The 23,099-nt window shown below is 33.8% G+C and overlaps 4 protein-coding genes across 6 annotated transcripts; 2 read left to right on the plus strand and 2 right to left on the minus strand.

The window, feature by feature from the left end:
* Window positions 1-313: 313 nt before the first annotated feature.
* Window positions 314-815, minus strand: LOC111802283. The gene has a single exon (XM_023686590.1). It carries the CDS (start codon window positions 724-726, stop codon window positions 586-588), a length of 141 nt encoding a protein of 46 aa, XP_023542358.1. The 5' UTR covers window positions 727-815; the 3' UTR covers window positions 314-585.
* Window positions 816-10,763: 9,948 nt separating this feature from the next.
* LOC111802183 (AP2/ERF and B3 domain-containing transcription repressor TEM1-like) lies at window positions 10,764-11,983 on the plus strand. Its single transcript, XM_023686450.1, has one exon. It carries the CDS (start codon window positions 10,780-10,782, stop codon window positions 11,794-11,796), a length of 1,017 nt encoding a protein of 338 aa, XP_023542218.1. The 5' UTR covers window positions 10,764-10,779; the 3' UTR covers window positions 11,797-11,983.
* Window positions 11,984-13,621: 1,638 nt separating this feature from the next.
* Window positions 13,622-15,228, plus strand: LOC111802196 (transcription factor HHO2-like). The gene is made up of 5 exons (XM_023686467.1): window positions 13,622-13,946; window positions 14,025-14,245; window positions 14,344-14,656; window positions 14,734-14,810; window positions 14,887-15,228. Exons 1-5 carry the CDS (start codon window positions 13,808-13,810, stop codon window positions 15,169-15,171), a joined length of 1,035 nt encoding a protein of 344 aa, XP_023542235.1. The 5' UTR covers window positions 13,622-13,807; the 3' UTR covers window positions 15,172-15,228.
* Window positions 15,229-17,807: 2,579 nt separating this feature from the next.
* On the minus strand, window positions 17,808-22,881 carry LOC111802293. Of its 3 annotated transcripts, none has more exons than XM_023686604.1 (9): window positions 22,469-22,881; window positions 22,301-22,394; window positions 22,083-22,208; window positions 21,845-22,003; window positions 20,186-20,304; window positions 19,904-20,095; window positions 19,542-19,632; window positions 18,584-18,682; window positions 17,808-17,996 (listed from the first exon to the last, which is right to left on the minus strand). In XM_023686604.1, the coding sequence occupies exons 1-8, from the start codon at window positions 22,612-22,614 to the stop codon at window positions 18,590-18,592; spliced, it is 1,020 nt and encodes a 339-aa protein (XP_023542372.1). In that variant the 5' UTR covers window positions 22,615-22,881; the 3' UTR covers window positions 17,808-17,996; window positions 18,584-18,589. The 3 variants fall into 3 exon arrangements, with proteins under 3 accessions (XP_023542372.1, XP_023542370.1, XP_023542371.1); XM_023686602.1 differs by having other exon boundaries at window positions 17,808-18,060; window positions 22,469-22,880; XM_023686603.1 differs by lacking the exon at window positions 17,808-17,996 and adding an exon at window positions 18,173-18,503 and having other exon boundaries at window positions 22,469-22,880.
* Window positions 22,882-23,099: the final 218 nt, after the last annotated feature.

A 23,099-nucleotide genomic window follows, 5' to 3' on the forward strand; every position in this document is an offset into this window, starting at 1 on the left:
GTATCATCCTGAGCCTCACGATTTCTAAAACACGTTTGCTAGAAAAAGATTTCTACACGCTTATAAGATAGGCTCCGTTCTCCTCTCCAACCTCATAAGATCTCGTACAAATGAGTAAACCTAAGTTAGTATAATCTAAAAATGGATAAAGAAGAATGCAAGATGTGAGTTAACTAAGTATATGGTAAGTAATGGCAAACCCCATTATTGTTTACCCCTCAAGAGTATCAACAAATTCATAACTAGGAAAGAGTAAAAACAAATTCCAAAAAGAAACAAAAAGAGTACTGAAAAGAACACAGCACATGGGGGCTTTCTCGATAATCCAAACCCACACTCATTCATTCATTCAATGTTCATACCAAAACCCTTGTGTTCTTCAATCAAAACTCCCCCCAGTTCTTCAAATTTCATGCATGAAAAGGAATTAACAAAGAAAAATTAGTAGAAATAACAATAATTGATGCCAAGATTTACACTTTTTTTCCATCATCTACCCATTACAAAATTTGTTGATCTCCCCATAAGAAAAAAAAATGAAGCTTTGATATATACAAAACAACGACACCGTTTAGAGTGTAAGAGTCAGTCGTGCCAACAAAGAAGCATGACAACGCAACGCCTTATAATGTAAAGCCGTGCTCTTTGCTGTCTTATGACATCGCCAAGGCCTCTGCTTGATACCCTCCTTTTGGATCCTCCAATGCTCGCGCTATTCATCTTCATCCTTTGACTCGAGTATCAGTTGTTCTTCGTGTTCTTCGTGTTCTTGTTCTTGTTCTTGTTCTTCGTGTTCTTGAGGATTTGAGAAGGGAAAGAGAAATGGAAGCTTTCTTATATAGACATAAGAATGGGGTGGCTTTTCTATTTTTATTTTTTATTTTTGATTTTTGAAAATGATTAATTATTATTATTGAAAGAGGCAAAGCGTGGAGCGTGAAAGAGTCTCATGTGTCCCCCATACCCACGAGACCAAGCCTCTCACTTTGGACCCACATTTACCCATCATATAATATATATATATATATATATATATATATATATATATATATATATATATATATATAATGTTATTTATTATTGTTATTATGTGACAATGGAATCATATTATATAATTTATTGCATGTATGAATGTGGTCCAAACTTATATGATCTGATCCCAATAGTTTTTTTTTTTTTTTTTTGGTTTAATTCTAGTGAAAAGACCATTTTACCCTCGTGAAAAGATTACTTTTTTTTAAATTATAAATATGAGGTAATCTTTTAATAATAAAATATTTTTATACGAGAATTAAAATGTGATTGGTGAAAATTCAAACGAGGGTTTTTTACTACTAAGTAGCACTTTTGCTATTCGATCATAGAATCGATTCTAGTCAAGTTGAAAAAGTTTGTTCCTTTGTCATCAGGGTAGTTGAATTTGGAGCGGATAAGTTTAACGGGACGGACGCTTCTACACTAGGAGATCTTCACCTTTATCGTCACTCTTTGATATGGATACAGTAACGATCATAGGGGAGTTACTTACGTTCCATAACGAACGATATGTTTTCTATGAAGAAGATTTGACTTAGCGGGACAACCATTTGTTCTAACCCAACGAACGAGTCAGTCGTGTGAAATTTGAAGTTCGCGGACAATATCATCGTATGCTCGAACCTCAAGTCACGTTTGAGAGAAATATTTGAAAAAACGTAAGTAAATATGTTGAAAACAATGTTATATATTAAAAGCGAATAAGCAACAACAATGACTTTGATAACATATAACTCAGGTAAGAACAATTGACAGCTAGTCACATCTCCTATAGTACATTTCGGGACAATTTAGTCTGTTACATCTAAATTATGAAGCAAACCAAAGAGAGAATAAACATAGAATCGTTATTTTTCAAAAGGGAAACATAAAGACAATGAACAACTCACGAGAAACAAATCCAATAGAAAAAGTACATAACAAAAATATATTAATGGAGCATATAATATAATTGGAAATTAGAGGACAAAGAATATTTAAGAGAATGAGGGAGGTCGGCCCCCCAAGTGTAGGGCGTGTGTGCCCTTACAGGAATGAAAGGTTGGTGTGTCTGTAGGACTCGACCACCCAACCCACCACCACAGTGGGTCGCCCATTGAACCAACAAGGGCGCCAAGTTTGCTCCTTTGCCCTTTTCACCTTATTTCTTCACTTCACCACATACACCATTAAACCTACCACCTTTTTCTCTTTTGCAATTTTGTCGGGCCCGTAATCTCGCCTTCGACTACTCACTCTCGTCCAATCGTAACATTGTATTATACTGTCGCCACGAGATGTAGATATTTGTTCTATGATTTGTACACTGTTTGACATTGTTACGAGATTGTAAGTTGAATTATGAACTTTATTTAGGTTATTCGGGTCACCAACGGTCTAACACAATTTCGAGTTAGTTTATAAGATTTCTCATATACGAATTCTATTTAGGTTATTCGGGTCACCAACGGTCCAACACAATTTCGAGGTATAAGATCTCATATCCAATCCAAATTGTTAGAAACGTTTGGTTTTCTAGCAGTGGGTCGATTATCTATATCAGAGCCCTCGAACATCTCATGGTTTTGCTTCGCTTCTGTAGATCAATGGTGTACTCTCTTGAGACCACCTCTTCCTTCCTCCCCTTCGTTTTCTCAACCATATATGAAGTCGGCTTCTTCGGTTACACCTTACTTATAAATCCATGATCATTCTCTAAATTATCCAATGTGGGACTCCCTCCTAGTAATCCTCCCCTCGAACCAAGTACACCATATAACTTCCCTTGAGGCCTATGGAGCGCCCTCAAATTGCCTCCCCTTAAATTGAGGCTCAAGTCCTTATCTGAAACCCTCGAACAAAATACACCATTTATTCGACAGTTGAGAATTTTATTGACATTGGTTAACTTAAGAGCATGGCTCTCTACATCATCCAAACTCCTTCACCGTTATCTTTTTGTTTATCGTGAAGCTCAAGAGAAGGCTTTTTGTGTTCATAGGTTTCGTAAAATTTTAAAAAGATAAAGATCCCGTAATTCGAGAAAAACCTAACAAATAATAATTATTATCATCATCTATGTATCTATGATCATTACTATAAGATTCTTCGAGAGACACGAGCGCTTCTCTCTCCAAAATAGGTCGAATTAAATAAACAAAACATTAGGTTAAATTTTTTATTAATTAAAGTAATTAGGGCAGTAGGTCGTTAGGTTTTTTCTTTTTAATTTTAAAAAATAATTTATTCCGGAAATTATTGCAGGTATTAGGGACATAATACGATGAAGAATTGAGACGTAAAGCAACCGGCCTTCCCTGTCTCCTGTTCCTCCAAATTGGGATCATATCCCTCATTAATGCCAGTTTTTTTTAATTAAAAAAAAAAAACAAATAGTAAATTAAATAATATAAAAATATAATTACAAATTTCCTATAACTTAATAACTCGAACAGGGAGTGAGTCCCACCTTGGCTAATTTAGGAAACGATAATGGGTTTATAAGTAAAGTAATACATCTTCATTCGTATAAGACAAAGCCCAAAGCAAAGTCACGAGAGCTTATGATCAAAGTAGACAATATCATACCATTGTGGAGATCCGTGATTTTTAACATGGTATTAGAGTCATGCCTATAGCCATGACAATAGAATCCTCAAATATCGAACAAAGAATTGTGAGCCTTGATTTATGGGAGAATTATAGTGTACTTTGTTCGAGGGGAGTACGGTGATTTCTAACATGGTACCAAAGCCATGCCCTAAACTTAGCCATGACAATTAGAATCCTCAAATATCAAACAAAGAATTGTGAGCCTTGATCCACGGGAAAAAACAGGGTTCACGATCCAAACTAACCTAACTTTATCCTACTTTTAAAATTACTATGAAAATTAAAAATATTTGAGTTTTAAGAAAGTAATTTTTTTTAATAATTAAAATAATAAAAATTAAATGCAATTGTATTAAAATATTTGAGCGTCACTATCGAACTTTTTTCTTTTTTTTACTGTGGTCCCAATAAATTTGACAGTGGTAGGTATATGTCCAAGTCAAAAATACCCAAACAATTCTCGATATTCAAACTACCCCCAAGGTAAAAAAAATAAATAAAAAAACTGACAAACAGAGATAAAATTGAAGAGATGAAATAGTAAATACACAAAACAGACAAACTTCAGTGAGTAAAAGTTTTACGAGAAAGATCACACGAATCAAAAAGGAATTTTTTTTTAATTTTTTTAAAATTATTTTAAATTATAAAATAAAAAAATAAAAAAAGAACAGCGGCAGAGTGTGTGTCTTTTACTGGGATTCTTCTATTTTTATTTCTTTTTTTATTTTTCATAATTCTAAATAACAAGGAATGCTCAGAAATTGCGTCAGACTTACACGTGCACATCTTTTTTTTTTCCTTTTTTATTTTTAATTATGATTTTGTAATCTCAATAAAAAAACAAAACTCCCCCACGTGGACGCTCCTTAACTTTATATAATAATAATAATTATTATTATTATTATTATTATTATAAATAATAAAAAAAAAAAAAGAATCTGGTTTCCCATCAAAAGGGGTTGGAGACGCAGGGGCCTTTTTGTAAATTTGCATTCAATCCCCACATTAAGTGTATTTAAGAATATGGGCATATTTCTTTTGGATTTTGCTCTTCATTTCTTGTAATTAATTAAAAACATATGAAAAATACACATTTTCTTTTTCTTTTTTTTTTCTTTTTTTTTATAGTCCAAACCCACCGCTAGCACATATTGTCTACTCATAAACTGAATTTTTAAAAAATAGAAAAAAAAAAATGAATAATTTTAACCATAATTTTTTTTTTTTAATTATTATTCTATATTTACATTTATGATGTGACATTAAATATACATAATCAAATTAAATCTCTTTTTTCAATTTTTGTAACTTTATTGGGCCTGAGCTGCTTTGCTTTTATGGGCCAACCCGCATCTGTCTTGTTGATTCTGGACCAAGCCCATGGGCTCTGACATTAAACAAGGCCCATGTACGAGAATTCGGTTGCTCGTTAGAAATCTCGTACCCCAACAAAATAGAAACTATGTTATGTATTTCCATCGTCTATCCTTCAATTTTTCGTCTATCATCATATTATCGTTATCGTGCAGTTACGACAATCCGTTGTTGTTGTCATCGTGTCCCTCGACACTTTCTCGTTGTCTTGCGTGTTTCATTACCATCGTCGCTCCTATTGTCAGTATATATGTTTCTCCCATTGTCAGTTACGAAAATTTTATCGAATAGATTATAGGTATAGTTCCAATTTTTATTTTAGCGTTCAATAAATATACTAAGTATATATCAAAATCTGTAATATGTGAATTATATATGTCAATAAAGATGGAATGTCAGTATATATATGATAGATATAGGTCATTTAATGTGCCAATGAATATATATAAACATGGTATAAAACTATATTAAATTCTAGAATTTATCATATATATATATACTATATTTCTCAAAATAAATGATTTAAAAATATAAGGGCTAGTTTTATTTTGTTTTTTAATTAATTATAAAAATGAAAATTATACAATCGTTACGAAATAATTGTAAATTTTATATATGAAAAAAAAGAGCTAAATTAATAAAAATATTTGTTTTGTCTATATAAAAAACTATTTAACTTTAAAAAGTTTCAATAATACCCTTGAACTTTTAAAAAAAATACCTATTTTAATAGAGTACGATAAGTTTTGATGAAAATTATTAATATTTTGTTTAAAAAATATTATCGAGTATTAAGGGTATGATATTTTTAGACATTATTTAAGTGTAAGGATATTATTTAATGTTTATAAATATTGGGTATTTTTATTAATTAAAATTAAATATAGATATAATATTAAATGCGTTTTATTAAAGAATTTATACCGGCCTAATGAGATGAGCCCAACCGGTTTAAAATGACGCGTTACCCGGTAGGCCCATCCCACTTGCCAACTCTTTACCAGTGCATGACTTTCTCAACCGTCCACAACGACTAATTAGTAATTACTCTGCCAACGTTACTTTGACTTTGACTTTTCCAAGTTCTTCATCATTCCCTTAGGTATTCAATCCCATAGTTGAGATGTCAAGCAGGTTCCTAAACGTTAACGAACCGTCGATCACCTTTTACGTTAGAAACCCTGATAGCATCGAAGTCGAGATGCAAGTATCTGAATATCGAATCCCATTATTAAGATTTCTAGTAGGTTCTTGAACGTTAACAAACGGTCAATCACCTTTTACGTTAGAAACCCTGATAGCACTGGAGTCGAGCTAGCCCAAATACAGTATTACATACAAACAGACAGCGTATACACTCATCGACCCGAAAATAATATTTAATGAATTAGATTTGATAAGAGTGATTAAGCAATGAAAGTGGGTAATTAGATAATGCTTAGTTTAGTATTATAGTAAGCGTTGGAGGAAAGGCCACGTCGCAGTTTACAACACCACAAGGGTGAAGTGGAAAATGTCGATATTTTTTATTTATTAAATCCCAGAAAGAAGAATCCAATATAAAAATTATTTAATTAAGACAAATTGAATAAAATAATACAATAATTATATATTTTTAAAAATTATAATTTTGGCCACTAGCTTTTGATATTAGACTTTTTTGCCATTGTTGGGTAATACGTCAAGTTGATATTAATAGTATGATTCCCAGCTGAAGTCTACTGCAAAAGCAAGTAAACTATTTGACCAATCAGATTTCAAATATTTATTTTATTTATTTTATTTATTAATATTTGCATTAATTTATGTTGACTGTTTTAATAATTATGGAACTTGTTGTGTTCAAATACTGTGAAATATTTTAAATTCAAAACTAATTAAAAGGAAAATAATATTGCAATTATATAAAATATTAAATAAATATATATATATATATATTTATCAAATGGGTATGTTTATAATATTTTAGTGAATAATTAAATTATTTTAGAGATAAAACAATAATATATGAGATGCAATGCATTTAGATATACGCAAGTTCCCATATCTTTGGATTCCAAGGACTGATTTTTATTTATTTATTTATTAATTATTGTTTTGTCTACATGACTTGTCTTTAGGCATTTTGTAATGTCAAATTTGAATTTTAGCTAATTTCAACCTTTCAAACTACGATTCAACGAGAATGAGTCTTTCGGGATGGTGAGGTTTCATGTTGGATGAAGAATAAAACGAAACATTTTTTATAAGAGTGTAGAAATCTCTCTCTAACATACACGTTTTAAAATAGTGAGGCTGACGTAATGAGTTGGACTTGGGTTGTTACAAATGATATTAGAGCCAAACATTAGGTGGTGTGCTAACAAGGATGCTGGACCTTTAAAGGGTGTGGATTGTGAGATTTCACAATGGGCAGTGTACTAATTAGGGTGTAGATTGTGAGATCTCACACAGAGTATGAATTTTGAGATCTCAGATCGTAAAAACTTCTCTCGAGTAGATACATTTTAAAACTTTGATGAATTCAAACCGGACATTTCTTATAAAGACATAGAATCTTCTACGTAAGCCCGAGTATAAATGCACGTGAATGTGGAAAGTGAGAAATGAATAATAAGGAAGCCCACAGAATAAGAAAACAAGTAAAAATTAAAGCTTATCCAAACCCCCACACCCAAGCTGCTTCCCTTCCAAGTGGCCAATTTTTCATTTGACCATTTTACCCCTAAAAAATACTATAAAATAAATCAAATTTCTGAATTCCCCATGTCGGCAAACATGACGTATTCGTCTTTTTACAGCCCCCACTTGCATTCTTTATTCATATTTAAATAAAGACCCCAAAATCAGGGGTCCGTATAATTTTTTTTTTCTTTTTTCTTTTTTGCATGTGATTTAACGTGCGTTCACATTTCTTTTTTTTGAAAAGAAATTAATAATAACCGTTGATTATGCATGGGCTAATCTAATCTCGTCAATAATCTACCCAATTAATTTTCTTTTTAATGATAATTAGGAGCAAGAATAATAATTAGTGGATATTAATTATTCAACCTAAGACTGGAATAACATCATTAATAATATGCTTTATTTTATAATAATAAAATATTCCCAAGAACTGTACATATCCCCATTCAATCTCGGTCCGACCCATTCTTTGACATGATAAATACAAACATATATAAATTCAATAAATTATTGGATAAAGTAAAAACTATATTCCAAGGACGAATAAGTAATTTGTCATGTAAATCAGTCATAATCTGTAAAAAGTCTCTCATTAATGTATAAAATTAACGATCGATTAAAATAAATTCTTCAATTGTGACACCCAACTGACGAATTTTTACAGATGAGTTACGTGCATAGCGACACGATTTACTTTAAATCACAATCACGTGCCTTAATTTTGTTAATATTTTCACATTTACCCTATATTTATTTTTGTTAATAAATAAATAAATAAATAAATAAATAAAACCACTAATCTCGACCAATGGGAGAGAAGAGAAGAGGAATGGTCTATGTGGCACACAGTGTCATTGAGTGGGTCCCACTTGATAGCCAATCATAATTAAGGTTTGTTGTAGTCAACAAAAGCAGCTACACAGCCTCATCTCTTTGAATGACACCTCATCATTACAAAAAGTAATAATAATAATAATAATAATAATAATAAAAATCAAAATAAATAAAATTTGCCAAATTGGTGTAGCATTAATTAAAATTTTATCTTTTTTTTTATTCCAAAGTTTTAAATATTTGATATTATTAATAGATGTATTTATTTATTTATAAATTATTGTTATTTAAGTTAAAATGAATGACGTGGATATTTATGAAAGTGATTGGGCGATTTAATATGGCCACTCACCTAGTACTTCAACCATTTCTATCTTTATTATAATCTTTAGTAATAGGAAAGGATGTTAAATTAAATTAATTATAAATAAATAAATAAATAAATAAAAAGGTGGGGTCCACGGAAAAGCCCAGGACAATTCCGTACAGGCATAGCCAAATGTACAAATAAAAAAATAATATAAACAAAGGAGGCGCGTGGGAGTGGGGCCGGGGAGGGTTATTGGAGAGCCGTTGATTGAGATGGAGAAGGGACGGTGCAGATTAATGGAGAGGTGGAATTATTGGACGCGATGCGAAGAATGGGAGGGAATAAGAAAACAAGATAATTATAGTACTTTTATTTATTTTATTAAGAGAAGGAGGAGGAATCTGGTGGGTGTGGGGTGGAATTAGGGTTTGGTTTTGAGTATAGTTCCCATCCTACTGGAACTCCCCACTGTGTAACATATCCTATGTGACACTCGAGTAATTTAAAATTAGATGAATAAATCGAAAATTATATCGGAATGTGAGTCATTTCAAAGGTATGATGGTTACGTGGTACATGAATTGAGCTTTATTGAGTTGGGTTAGGTTGAATTTTTTTTTTTTTTATCCACTCAAAATTTTTATAGTTGGTCGGGACCATGATTTGAACAATCTCAATACAGTTCATTACCCAACTTAATCTAACCCTCTATTTTTCGAGTTGAGTTATTGAGTTTTTTTTTAATTTATTATTTTTTAAAATTATACTCATTCGATATTGGTTATAAATATTAAATATTCTTAATATTTTTAAATAGAGGAAGGAATTGTAACTCTGTTTATTGGTTGGTTGGGTTGACCTAATAAAAAAAACGGGTAAACTAGATTTAATTTTTAATTTTTCAAAAATTCAACCTAAAAAAAATGTAACTCAACCAAATTGAATTAAAATAATGATTAAAAAGATTTATAAATATTTGGATTAAAGCTACTTTGAATTTTCATTCCTAACTTCTTTTCAAGGATTTAAAATGTATTTATTATGGAGAGAGTCTACCCGTATTCCAATTAGTAACTAGCACCATCTAGTAACTAACTCTAATACGTAACGACCAAAACCTACCATTAACAAGTATTGACTCGCACCATCTAGTAATTGACACTAATACCATTTGTAACAACCCAAACCCACCGTTGCTTACTAGCAACATCTAGTAACTAACTCTAATACCATTTGTAACAATCAAAACCCATCATTAATAAATATTGACTCGCAGCACCGTCCAATAACTAACTCTAATACCATTTGTAACAACTCAAATCCACGACAAACAAATATTATCCTCTTCCGTCAATCGCATCCGACCTTCCCCTAAAGATTTTAAAACAAGAGAGGTTTCCCAACTCATACAATAAATCATTCATTCCCCTCTCTACAGGTTGGAGCTATTAAGAACCAAATTTAAATTTACATTGGTACCAACAAAGCAAACCAAATAATAGAGGAAGCAGGCGGCGGCAGCAGTATCATCAGATAAGATACATTCCACATGGAGAATTTTCCTTCTTTTATTTATTTATTTATTTATTTATTTTCCTTTATTATAAAAATAAATAATAATAATAAAAAAAAAGAATCCGCAGCAAAATTCAGGGGGGATGAACTTAAATAAAACACGGTCCAGGGTCATGTGAACCCCATCAACTTGCCTCCCCTGGGCCCCACTCCCCCATACCCTACCCTCCTTTTCTCTCTCTAAATTAATACCCTCTCTCACAGTTGACCCATATTTTCCATATTTATGGATTTTATTTATTTATTTATTTATTTATTAAAAAAAAAAAAAAAAAAAAAAAAAAAANAAGTCCACCGGCTCTTATATAAATCCACCCACCCCCAACACGCCTTTCCAGTTCATTCCCCCAAATCCCCTTCTTTCACAAATGGACCAACAACCCACCACTTCCATTAAATCTCCGCCGCCCGACACCAGTCTCGTTTTGGACTCTGCTGACTCCAGCTCCGCCGTAGGTGGCGGCGTCGAGGCTGAATCCCGGAAGCTACCCTCCTCCCGTTTCAAAGGAGTGGTCCCACAGCCCAATGGCCGATGGGGCGCGCAGATTTACGAGAAGCACCAAAGGGTATGGCTCGGAACATTCAATGAAGAAGATGAAGCCGCACGTGCCTATGACGTGGCTGCCCAACGCTTCCGTGGTCGTGACGCCGTTACTAATTTCAAAACGTTATCTCACGGCCAAGTAGACGACGTCGTATCCGCCTTTCTTAATTCCCATTCCAAAGCTGAAATCGTCGACATGCTACGTAAACATACTTACCTTGACGAACTACACCAAAGCAAACGAAACGCCGATTTATTATCTTCGGATCGTAAAAGAAACGGTTCGTTATTATCCGGTTCGGATAATGAACCGGATTCCGCTCGGGAACTTTTATTTGAAAAAGCCGTTACGCCTAGCGATGTTGGGAAATTGAACCGTCTAGTTATCCCTAAACAACACGCCGAGAAAAACTTCCCTCTCCAAACCGGTTCCGCCGGTTCAGCCGGTTCAGCCGCTTCATCCAAAGGACTTCTCTTAAACTTCGAAGACGGCGTCGGGAAAGTGTGGCGGTTCAGGTACTCGTATTGGAATAGTAGTCAAAGCTACGTGTTGACCAAAGGGTGGAGCCGGTTCGTTAAGGAGAAGAACCTAACCGCCGGTGACGTCGTGAGCTTCTTGAAATCGACCGGTGAAGATAAGCAGCTATACATTGAATGGAAGGCGAGCAAGAGTGCAGCCTCGACCGGGTCCAGCACGAACCCGGTTCAGACGGTGAGATTATTTGGAGTGGACATTATGAAAGTAACGCCGAGTAGTGGGTGCAGTGAGAAGAGGAGAAGAGAAATGGAGTTTTTGAGTTCAGAATGTAACAAAAAACAAAGGATCGTCGGAGCATTGTAACGTACAAATTCCTTTTTTTTTTTTTCTTTTTCTTTTTTTTTTTTTTTAATTTATTGCACGTGTTTTGAGGGACTTGATAGAAAATATTTATGTTTGCAAAGATGCCCCTCTCACAAGCAAAAAGAATTGTATAAATGAGAGAAAAAAATATGATCGAACCTTTCAAATAAGGGCGTTCTTATGATCCCGACCAATCCAAACTACTAATCCTCACTCATAAATGTGGGGTTGAGTTAGATTTTTTTCGATTTGGTAAGTTTTAATTCCTAAAATGGAAAGTTCTCGATTCAAAGATTGATTTTTTTTTTTTCTGTCCGATCAACCGAACCAACCTGAACAAATGGTTACAATTGAACCTAATCATGGTCAAATCTGACCATATCTGTTGGTGGGTTTGGTTTTTCTAATGGTATCAGAGCCCGTCATTGGATGTGTGCGAGCGAGGACGTTGGACCACAAAGAGAGGTAAATTGTGAGATTCCACCTGAGTTGGAGAGAGGAATGAAATATTTCTTAGAATGGTGTGGAAACTTCTCTTCGGGCAAGTTTTAAAACTGTGAGGTGGACAGCAATACATAACGTCATTAAGTGAACAATATCGGCTAAATTTCAAATATTACATTTATTTTTTATATTATCATGAGTGAGGTTTTTGAGATTTTAGTATTAATAAATAGATTTTTTTTTTAATAATTAAAAAAAAAATACAGCACACCAAGAATAGAATAGTAGGTTAGACTGAATTTTGAATGTTTTGGGTCACAAATTCAAAATTGTTCGGAACTTTTTTGAAAAATAAAATAATTTTAATAAAAATATTATCATGTACTTTTAAAATATTGTTCCAATTTAAATTTAAAAAGTTTTAAATAAAATACTATAATTTTTTAAGCACATTTTATTCATTAATATTGAAAAAATTAATTTTGATAATTTCAAATCTAAGCTACTAACAACAAATTTTAAATAATTAGGTTTTAAAAAAAAGTATTTACACTGATTTGGTTTAAAAAGGAATCAAAATTATTATATAACTTAATAATATAAAACTCTTATTTGTGTTTGATACAAATATAGTTAAAATAAATAAAAAATAAAATTACTCTTTTTCAATAATTATAGTATCTCCAAATTTCTCTATTGGGCTTAATTCAAACCCAACTATTGGGCCCAAGCCCATCAGAATATTGACGCCAGCCCAAAATTAATATGCACATTTAGTATACACATTTATATTTTGTAAGCATATAACACATTGTAACATTTTTTTTTTAAAAGAAAACTATATTACAAACGAGTTTATATTAAACATTATTTAATTTTAAAATAAACACAAAGTCTTAAATGATAATTTTGTTATAAATTTTAAAATATATATCATTAGCTTTAAAAATAATAAAAATAACATTATAAATACATAAATAAAATCGTAACAAAAAAAAAACATAATTATTTAAATTAATTTGTACCCAAAAAAAATTATTTAATTAATTTTTATATTATTTTTACACATAAATATTTGTCTATCTAATTTATAAACAAAAGCGTCTTTAATTCGTGTAATCATTTCTATAAATAAAAATAATATCAATTTATTTTCGTATCGTAATTATGCTAACATGAATTTATTTTATCGTAATTATATTTAAATATAATTTGGTTAAAATAAATATTAAAAAAATTATTAAAAATTTAGTGTTTAATTTTATTTAAAATTACATGATCTATTACCTATACAATTGAAAATTTTAAATATAAATTTAATAATAATAAAAAAAATCCTCCAATATTGAAGATTCTATGTATGCGAAATCTCGAGTTATATTATTCTCTCTAAAACTCAATTTTAGATTTATTAAATCTATTTATATTTCATCTTCTTCTTCTCCACTAAACCCTATTTATTTGTATTTGGTTTCACAAGTTTATTTGTACTGTTCTTCATCATTGTCTCACTTCCGATTTTTCTAAGTTTTATTATCTTTAAATTAACTTTGATTCAAAATCATTCATGGATGTCCCCGATAATGTCGTTGATATTCGTGTGGGAATGGATTTGCGTCACTATGCAGATGCTCTGGATCAAGAACGCAGAAAAATTCTGGTTTTTCAGAGAGAACTTCCCCTCTGTGTGGAGCTTGTTACCAGAGGTAATTCGCCGGAATCTATGGCGTCTTTTGCATTGTTCTATGATTTGTTTTGTTTAATTTTGTGGGTTTTTGCATCAGCTATTGATTCTTGCCGGCAGAAGTTATCTGGGGTCTCGTCGGAGAGTTCAGAGCATACTTCTTCCGATGGCCCTGTTTTGGAGGAGTTCATTCCGATCAAAAAAGATTCCGGTGATCCCAATTTTGAACAATCAAAACCATATATAAATGAAGTGGGTCCATTGGATTGGCTTAAATCCGCTCAGCTTTGGAATCAAACGTTGGATCCTCCGGTTGTTGAGGTATAATTCAATTGCTCTGTTTTTTTGTCTGTTTGGCTGCCGAGAAAATAGACGAGGATTTTCCGGGAAAGTTGTGTGAATTTTGTTCTTTTTTCCAGGATGTTGCTAAGAAACCGCCGTCGGCGGTTGTTGAGGAAGAAAAGAAAGGCGTGGGCGGTGGTTTTCGGCCATTTCAGGAGAAAAATCCATCTGAAACAGAGGCGGCGGCGGTTGTCGGAAAAACGGTCTGTTGTTATCCGGTGATGGAGGCGACAGCGAGTTCGACGGCGGAAACTGTCTCCAAAGGAAGCGGCGGAAACAGTCAACGAGAAGAGAAGGAATCTCAAACTCAAAGAAAACGGCGGCGGCGCTGGTCGTCGGAGTTACACCGGCGATTCGTTCGTGCCCTTCAACGACTGGGCGGCTCTCAAGGTAAAAAAAAAAAAAATGAATTTTATCACAGTAAAAAAAGAATTAACTCTCAGTAATTTTACTTTATTTAATTACAGTTGCTACACCAAAACAAATTCGCGAGTTAATGAAGGTTGACGATTTGACTAACGATGAAGTCAAAAGCCATTTACAGGTTCATATTTCTTCCAATTAATTTAAAGTAATTTTTTTTAATATAATTTTTTAAAATTAAATTATTTTAATTTCAGAAATACCGATTACACGCACGACGGCCGACAAATTCCGCCATGCCCGACAGCGCTGTGCAGAAATTCGTGGTGGTCGGAAGCATGTGGGAACCGCCGCCGCCGCCACCACCACCGAAGTACATGGCGATGACGACGGGGCAAGTGACCCCGGTGGCGAGAGTCGTGCAACGGCAGAAGACGGCGGAAGGAGGAATGGGGAGACCCATCGGCGGGATGGTTCAATTGAATTCGCCGCCCGCATCTTACTCGACTCTGACCGCCACAACCTCGCCGGCGAAAGCGTAGAATTATTTTAATTATAATTTATTTTATTTGTGTTGAAGGAAGTTTTGTAATTAAAATATCATTATCATAAAAAATAAAATAGTTTATTTTTAGAGATTTGAATTTTTATTTTTGAGATTAATATTCTATTAATAACAAAATAGTTAAAATTTCAATCTATAAAATATACATTTTTACTAAATATTAAAAAATATAATCTAACAAAAATATAATAAATTTAGCTACGTTATTTTCTGGATCAAATCACAAATTTTATTTAAATGATATATTGTGTTTCTAAAAACAAATTGATTCGTAGATTTATAGGCAAATAAATTTAGTTCACGTGAAAATTTAAATTTGTCTTGACTTTTAGTAACTAATATGTTGTCTTGATCAATTAATTTGTTCGGTCGTTAATAATCGTTTCTAAATTTAATATTATATTTTATATGATATGTGTGATTTAGAATATAAATGCACGTAATGAAAAGTCAATATTAAATTATATAAAAATTATTACTTCAATCCGCTAGCCATATGAATATTTGAACAGAGATAAATTAAACGTGATGAGAGTGGTTTAGTTAAAAATGAGTTTTCATACTTAGGATCTTATCTTTCTTTTAATACAAGATTTTGAACTCATTAATTACTCGAGAAACTAACGTCCCACTAAACCCACCCACCAAAATAAATAAAAAGTTGATCAAAAGAAACGAAAAGAGTTTTTGCTAAATGTTGCTAAATGTTGTCATTTTGTATGGACTATGATAACGAGGTTTCTTGATCTTACTAGAAGAGAATAAAAATAAAGATATTAAATCAAGCGAGTTGTAAAAGTTATAGGATTCACCATAACAGTCGAGCAAGCTCAATTCCTACAAATTGTAGTCATGTAATCGAGAAGAAAAATTTTGATATTTGGCTGTTGATTGTGTATACTGTTTTAGCTTCGATGGATTCGTTTCAAGAAGAATGGCTGCATCTGTTTCTAATTTTGGCTTTGTGCTCGTTTGGCTCCACAGTGAAACTTCAACTTGTCGACCCTTCATGCACTTTTCACCATTTGATCGCTATTCCATTTCATCGATGGCAGTTTTTTGTCCACGTATTTGATAGATAATGTTATTTGGATTATATTTGTTATTTGGGAATAAGATAAATCTATAAATATTATATATTTAGTATTAGAATGAAACTTTATAATGTTATAATATTATTCGAAAGAATTTGCTTTAGATTTTATTTTAAATATTTTGTACTAATAAAAAGTAATCTTCCCACATCTACACATATCAACATCTTTCCGTCACGTTTTTATATATTATAAATTTATTATTTATTAGTTCGAAAAGAAAAAGAGAAACTATGGTATCATTGTGGTGTAATTTGACATAATCTATAATCTAATATTTTTAAAAGGACGAGTCATTTGTTCCTCTTTTCATATTCTTTACTCGGTCAATTTTAATATTTTTTCAAATAAAAGAATATTCCAACCAATTACTTAATTGACTTTTGATATTTTTTCAAATAAAAAGAATATTCCAACCTTTCACATGTATAATAATCAAAACCAATATTTTTCATCTTTTATTGCTTTTATTTTATAATTTACTATTTTTTTAAAAATATATTCTAACAATTTCTTTTGAAAGTATATATATATCTAAATATTTAACTCGTTAGATCGGATCTGTAATGACTAGCATAGAAGCAAGTGGAGAAGCTGAAAACTGAAACCATATTATGTATCTATGTTTAGATCACTCTGTTATGCCTCTATTCATAATTTGCTCACACATGTAGTTTTTATGCCTTTATAGGGGACGGCAAGAGTGTTAGATGAACACCGATTTTTCACAATGGTATGATATAGTCCACTTTGAGCATAAGCTCTCGTAACTTTGTTTTAGGCTTCCCCAAAAGGCATCATTCTAATGGAGAGTATTCTTAAATCCATGATCATTCTCTAAATTAGCCGACGTGGGACTTTCATCGTCCAACAAAGAGGTCATTCGTCCAACCCATTCTTTTTTTTACTAATTTAGCTTTTTTTTTAATTAAAAAAAAAATACTAATTTAGAATATTATTAGCTTATCTCTTTAATTTAGACTGACCCACAGAATCCTGCATCGTCCAAGATTCCCCCACAATCCCATCTATAATAATATCCATGTGCCCCATTCTTCTTCATAATTTCAGATCAACCCATCTGATCTCCACCCTAGATTGATCATCCGACGGTCTCCATTTCACGACCATGATTCAGATCCACGTTCTCACGCACAGACAATCACTCCCCCAATTTGGATAAGTTCGTGTAGATTTAGATTATGACCTTTGAATGAATAAAAGGCCAAACGACTTTTGAGGGCCATTCTAGAGACCACCAGAAATGCTAAACGACGACGTTGCATGCTGATTTCTTATTTGTACGATCATTTTTGCATATGCAAAAAATTCCTTGAGGAATATTCTTTTCTTATCTTTGGTAGAGACCTAACTTCCAACAAAATAAAAAATATATATAAAAAATTGTAAATAATCGACTCTTATTTCTTAGTCTTAGGATTTTCCGATCATAAGGCCTTTAAACGAGGATAAGAAGAATAATTCAAACTCCCGACAATGTTGAATGATATTCCATTAATTAAGAAATATTATATTATAAAAAATAACATAACAAAAACAACATATATACTTAGATACGAATAATGATGAACTAAATTATTATGCTCTCTCGAGGACTTTGAACTAGATGATAAAAGCATATTTGCTTGATTCCTCTTCTTCCATGGCCGGCTTGTCCGAGTTCATTTCGAAACTACTGTTACGTTTGCTAAGAATATCAAAAGCGGTAAATTTGCTTTAGAGATTTGGATGTCTAACCACCCCGGATTGACCTAATAATCAATAAGAAATAGGGAAATAGTAAAGGGATTAATGAAAATAAGTTCAAACGATGCTCATCTACCTAAGATCTAATATCTTACGAGTTTCCTTGACTATCAAATGTAAGGATCAGATAATTGTCTCGTGAAATTAGCTGGGGTGTGTACAAACTATGACCCGCTTAGAATAGTCATAAGAGAGTACAGTTTTAAAATATAGACCCCACCCAGGTAAAAGAAAAAAAAAAAAAGCAAGTAATACATAAGCTAATCAGCAGAAGGGAGCCCATGGGCCATTATGGTTTTCTATTCCTTGCTCAAACACTCTCCTATACCAAAAATTATCTTGCAGACTTTCAGAGATCAATCTCGGGATCAATATAACTGAATGAAGAACACAGGCTTCATTTTATTATGAAACCTGGGGGAGGTCATTTATGAGAACCAGAATAATGCTGGAAAACACATGCTTCATTAGATTCCTTCGTCAATGTATTGTATACATTCAAAAAGTGAGTTTTGACGAATGACTAACCAGGCACTACGCTTGATCTGAAGGTGGGGGAATGCAAAGTGGTACGCCAGGAGTAGGCTCTAGGACCACTGCCTCTGGAAGTTCCTTTGACAACAGTTCCTGCATTGTATTGAATGGATCAACATTAACAGAGCTCCTTTAAGTTTCTTGACATTAGCGAAGTAGAAAGTAAATAATGGCAAGAATTGACTTGACCCTGCATAATCACCGAATAAAAAGTGAATCTGTGAGATCCCACATTGGTTGAGGAGGAGAACGAAGCATTTTTTATAAGGGTTTGGAAACCTTTCCCTAGCAGACGGGTTTTAAAAACTTTAAGGGGAAGTCCGAAGGGGAAAGCCCGGGCGATGTGCGATGTGCCAGTGAGGAAGCTGAGCCTCGAAGGGGAGTGGATACGAGGTGGTGTGCCATCAAGGATGCTAGGCCCCGAAGGGGGTGGATTGGGAGGTCCCACATTGGAAAAGGGAATGAGTGCTGGGGAGGACGTTGGGCTCTGAAGGGGGGTGGATTGTGAGATCTCACATTGGTTGGGGAGGAGTTGGGGAGGAGAATGAAGCATTCTTTGTAAGGGTGTGGAAACCTCTCCCTAATAGATGCATTTTAAAAACCTTGAGGGAAGCCCAAAAGGGGAAGCTAAAGAGAACAATATCTACTAGCGGTGGACTTGGGCTGTTACAGAATCCCTTAACAATGGAGGACACACTTCTCACTCATTCGACATGTTTCAGCTTATAAGATTGTGAAATCCATATTCTAGTCATTCTTTAGTTAGTACACTACTTGATTCTCATTAAACTTCATCGGCTTCTATCCTTTCATACGAGGTAGAAAGAAATAAACCAAAGTAGACTGATAACCTAAAAGCTTCATGCAAAGTTCAAGTATGACCGTATGAATATGATAACATATCAGTTCGGACACAGGATTCATAATGGCTGTGGTTGAAGTAGATATTAACCTTGAAAGATTCAATTGTCCCTTCAGCACTAACTAAGCTTGCAAGAAGCCCTTTGCTATCCATATCTCCATTATTCATTGGCACGATGAACCTGAAAGATCATGAGGAAACATAATTTGATGAGATAAAATATAAATATGTTTAAGACATCAAGAACATATTATTCACATTATAGGATTAGTCTTGGAAGAGAACGAGCCACTGTAATGCTCAGTACCCTTGAAATTTTCTTTGATATTGCAGTATATTTCAAGCCAAGTTTCTTGATTTTTAATCTGAAGTTCAGGTTTCTAACATAGTTATATAGAACAAATAGATGCGTCCACCAGGTACAGAATTTAAGGTTTTGGAAGCATTTATACTTTGCATGCAGCAGCTTTGCAAGTTGAACTGCATCTTCTTGTCCAGAAACGAGAGTAAAATTAGGCAGAAGCTGCTTTATAACAGGTGTGATGACAATATCAGCCCTTTGTTTCCCCAAAAATTCCTCGTTGTAAGAGCAATGAGGTTCATAATAAAGAGTCAGCTGGCCTTGGGGAGAAATAACAAGATACCTGTATCAGATTCAATAAAGAGAGATATGGAATCTAAATAACCAGTAAACTAAATGGATATTCATCATATAAACTATCATACTATTTTACCCGTTTTCAGGACGCTGCCAGGGAGGACCTAGAACTGGTCCAGCAGTGGCTCTAATGAGTACTTGAGATCCATTTTTTGCTTCAATAACTGAGCTCTGACCGCATTCTAAGTAAGTCACCTGGATATAACTAAAACTAGCCTTAGAACGATACATTTGAGCAGAAAGTGGTATATGGAATGCTTCCAGTAATAATATAATCAAATTTAGGCATCATAAAACATTGAATTAAAAAGAAGGATGGCCACTAAAAGGTGAAAGGGGAAAAATGGCCCATATTACTTGTTGATATGCTCGTTTAACAAAGAATACAAAAGGAAAGCGCCAATGTATGCAGCGAAGTTACATTTTTTTTAACAATTTGGGCGGGGAGGGAGTTGCTCCTACATTATCTTTTTATCACTCTTGATCTTTATGACTGTGAGATCCCACATTGGTTGGAGAGGAGAACGAAGCATTCCTTATAAGAGTGTGGAAACCTCTCCCTAATAGACGCGTTTTAAAACTGTGAGGCTGACGGCGATACGTAACAGGCCAAAATGGACAATATCTATTAGCGGTGGGCTTAGGCTGTTCCAAATGGTATCAGAGCCAGGTACCGAGCGATGTGCCAGCGAGGATGCTGGGCTCCCAAGAGGGGATGGATTGTGAGATCCCACATCGGTTGGAGAGGGGAACGAAGCATTCCTTATAGAGTGTGGAAACCTCTCCCTAATAGACCCGTTTTAAAATCGTGAGGCTGACGGCGATACATAACGAGCCAAAGCGGACAATATCTATTAGGGTGGGCTTGGGCTATTACGATGTCTTCCTGCGTTGAATCTTAGATAGTCTATCCAAATCAGAAGCAGTAAATAAAAAAATGGGAGATGGGGCATGATCTAAAGAATGTCTTCTAAAAACAATAGCACCTGTATCTTTCTCTCCGTTCTTCTTCGGCGAATTACTTGCATAAAAATCGATTATTAGAGGGCCATGAGTACAATGTTGCAACATTTATGTGCTTCTTTTCCCAGTGAGTAGAGTCATAAATGCTGGGGTCGTATGACACAATCAAATAATTGATGCATTGTCTATTGGTGTTGTAATTATTAGATGACATTATTTCCAATTCTCAAAATATCTCTAAATATGTAACAACTCAAGCCCACCGTTAGCAGATGTTGTCCGGTTTGGCCTGTTACGTATCGCCGTCAGCCTCACGGTTTTAAAACACGTCTATTAGGGAGAGGTTTCCACACTCTAATAAAGAATGCTTCGTTCCCCTCTCCAGCCAATGTGGGATCTCACAATCCACCCTTCTTGGGAGGCCCAACGTCCTCGCTGGCACGCTGTTCAGTGTCTAGCTTTGATACCATTTGTAACAGTACAAGCGCACCGCTAGCAGATATAATCCGCTTTGACCCATTACATATCGCCATAGGGAGAGATTTCCATTCTTATAAAGAATGCTTCATTTCCTCTCCAACCAATGTGAGATCTCACAAAATATTTATACTACCCATTAAAATTTCCTCAAGAGCTTATCAGCTTGCATAACCAATTTTTACCAAATGAACAACACCACCTTAGCCAAATGATTAAGCAACTTAGCCTTGAATGGAAGCATAAGGAAAAAGAAAAAGAAAAAGAAAAAGAATTCATAGCAGAATCTGCTTACATTGCTGAAAAGTGGATCCAACAATGCCTTTGCATTTGGAGTTGCTATAACTTTTAGATTAGGAGACTTCTCAGAGAGAGGCCTCAAAGTCTTCAAGTGGCAGTGATCATCAAGGCTTTGTGTAATAAGTAAACAGTCAACCTCAGGAAGTTCATTCAGCTGCACAAAGATTGCTCAAATATCAGAATAATTTTATCAAAGAAACCAGAGTAGATGCTTATAGCCATTCCGAAGTTACCTGGAAATTCTTCAATATCTTCTTGGAGGCCTCATACAGCCACGAGATACCAAAATCAAGAGTACCAACCAAAACAGGATCTACCAAAATGGACAGATCGCCCACTTCCCACAACCAACTATTGCCCTAAAACAAACAGGAGGATGATAGATTCTAAGCATATCAATCAAAATCAACGAATAATAATCGAATCCAAGTAGATAAAACTAAGAACCCGCCTCCAGATAAGTAAGATTAAACGCATCGGTGGTAGAGACAGTCGCCCCATCGGCACTCTCTTTGGCAATCACAGCCGGAACTACCCTATTCGATCTGTAATCAAGCGTAAGGACAACAACAGCTTCGATTCTCCAACTGAAGAAAAACTAAGGTGCAGAATGAAAAACCTGGAAATCGAGACCTTCGGCAATGATCTGGAAGTTTTGAACGTGGAATGAATCGTACGAGAGATTGCAAGGGCACATGAAGAAGGGGAGAAAGCCATTTTTGTCCCAAATGGTTTGCAGAAGCTTATGCACTGTACAGCTGCCATGGCTTCTTCTCATCCACTGCAAGATCTTTTCCCTGTTTTTCCCGCGAAATGAAGAACACGAGTGGTTATCTATTTATTTGAACAGGTTTCCAGAGTGAATTGTTCATCAAAATTATGAACAGTTCGATCTTCCAACGATTCGTTGATTTTGTGTTCCTGATTTCGCCGCTTGCCGTGGCCGCTTACCCACCACCCGCGATAAAACAAACAAAATTGTTAGAATGCTTTGGATCAACTGCTTTTTAAGATTGATTTCATTGAGTGAGGTGTCTTCGCAAAACAAGATGATCCAAGAATTTGATCAATCCATTGTATTTGATTCGATTATCAATTTATTGCTATCTAATTTCATAATTATTTTTTAAAATTTATTTATTAAAAAAAAAACTCTTTAATTTTTAGTGTTTGAAATGTAACTTTTCAAAATATATTTTTAAATTGTAAATTTTAATTTAATATTTGATGACAAATAAATAATTATTTTA

Source organism: Cucurbita pepo, chromosome LG09, assembly GCF_002806865.2.
Source record: "Cucurbita pepo subsp. pepo cultivar mu-cu-16 chromosome LG09, ASM280686v2, whole genome shotgun sequence".
NCBI classification, from domain to species: Eukaryota; Viridiplantae; Streptophyta; class Magnoliopsida; order Cucurbitales; family Cucurbitaceae; genus Cucurbita; species Cucurbita pepo.

Coding starts and splice junctions, on each gene's coding strand:
- LOC111802183 (XM_023686450.1), top strand. CDS start 10,780: ATGGACCAACAACCCACCACTTCCATTAAATCTCCGCCGCCCGACACC.
- LOC111802293 (XM_023686604.1), bottom strand. CDS start 22,614: ATGGCAGCTGTACAGTGCATAAGCTTCTGCAAACCATTTGGGACAAAA. Junction 22,395..22,468: donor CCGAAGGTCTCGATTTCCAG/GTTTTTCATTCT, acceptor GCTTGATTACAG/ATCGAATAGGGTAGTTCCGG. Junction 20,305..21,844: donor TGGATCCACTTTTCAGCAAT/GTAAGCAGATTC, acceptor AGTTATATCCAG/GTGACTTACTTAGAATGCGG.
- LOC111802196 (XM_023686467.1), top strand. CDS start 13,808: ATGGATGTCCCCGATAATGTCGTTGATATTCGTGTGGGAATGGATTTG. Junction 14,657..14,733: donor ACGACTGGGCGGCTCTCAAG/GTAAAAAAAAAA, acceptor ATTTAATTACAG/TTGCTACACCAAAACAAATT. Junction 14,811..14,886: donor AAGTCAAAAGCCATTTACAG/GTTCATATTTCT, acceptor TTTTAATTTCAG/AAATACCGATTACACGCACG.
- LOC111802283 (XM_023686590.1), bottom strand. CDS start 726: ATGAAGATGAATAGCGCGAGCATTGGAGGATCCAAAAGGAGGGTATCA.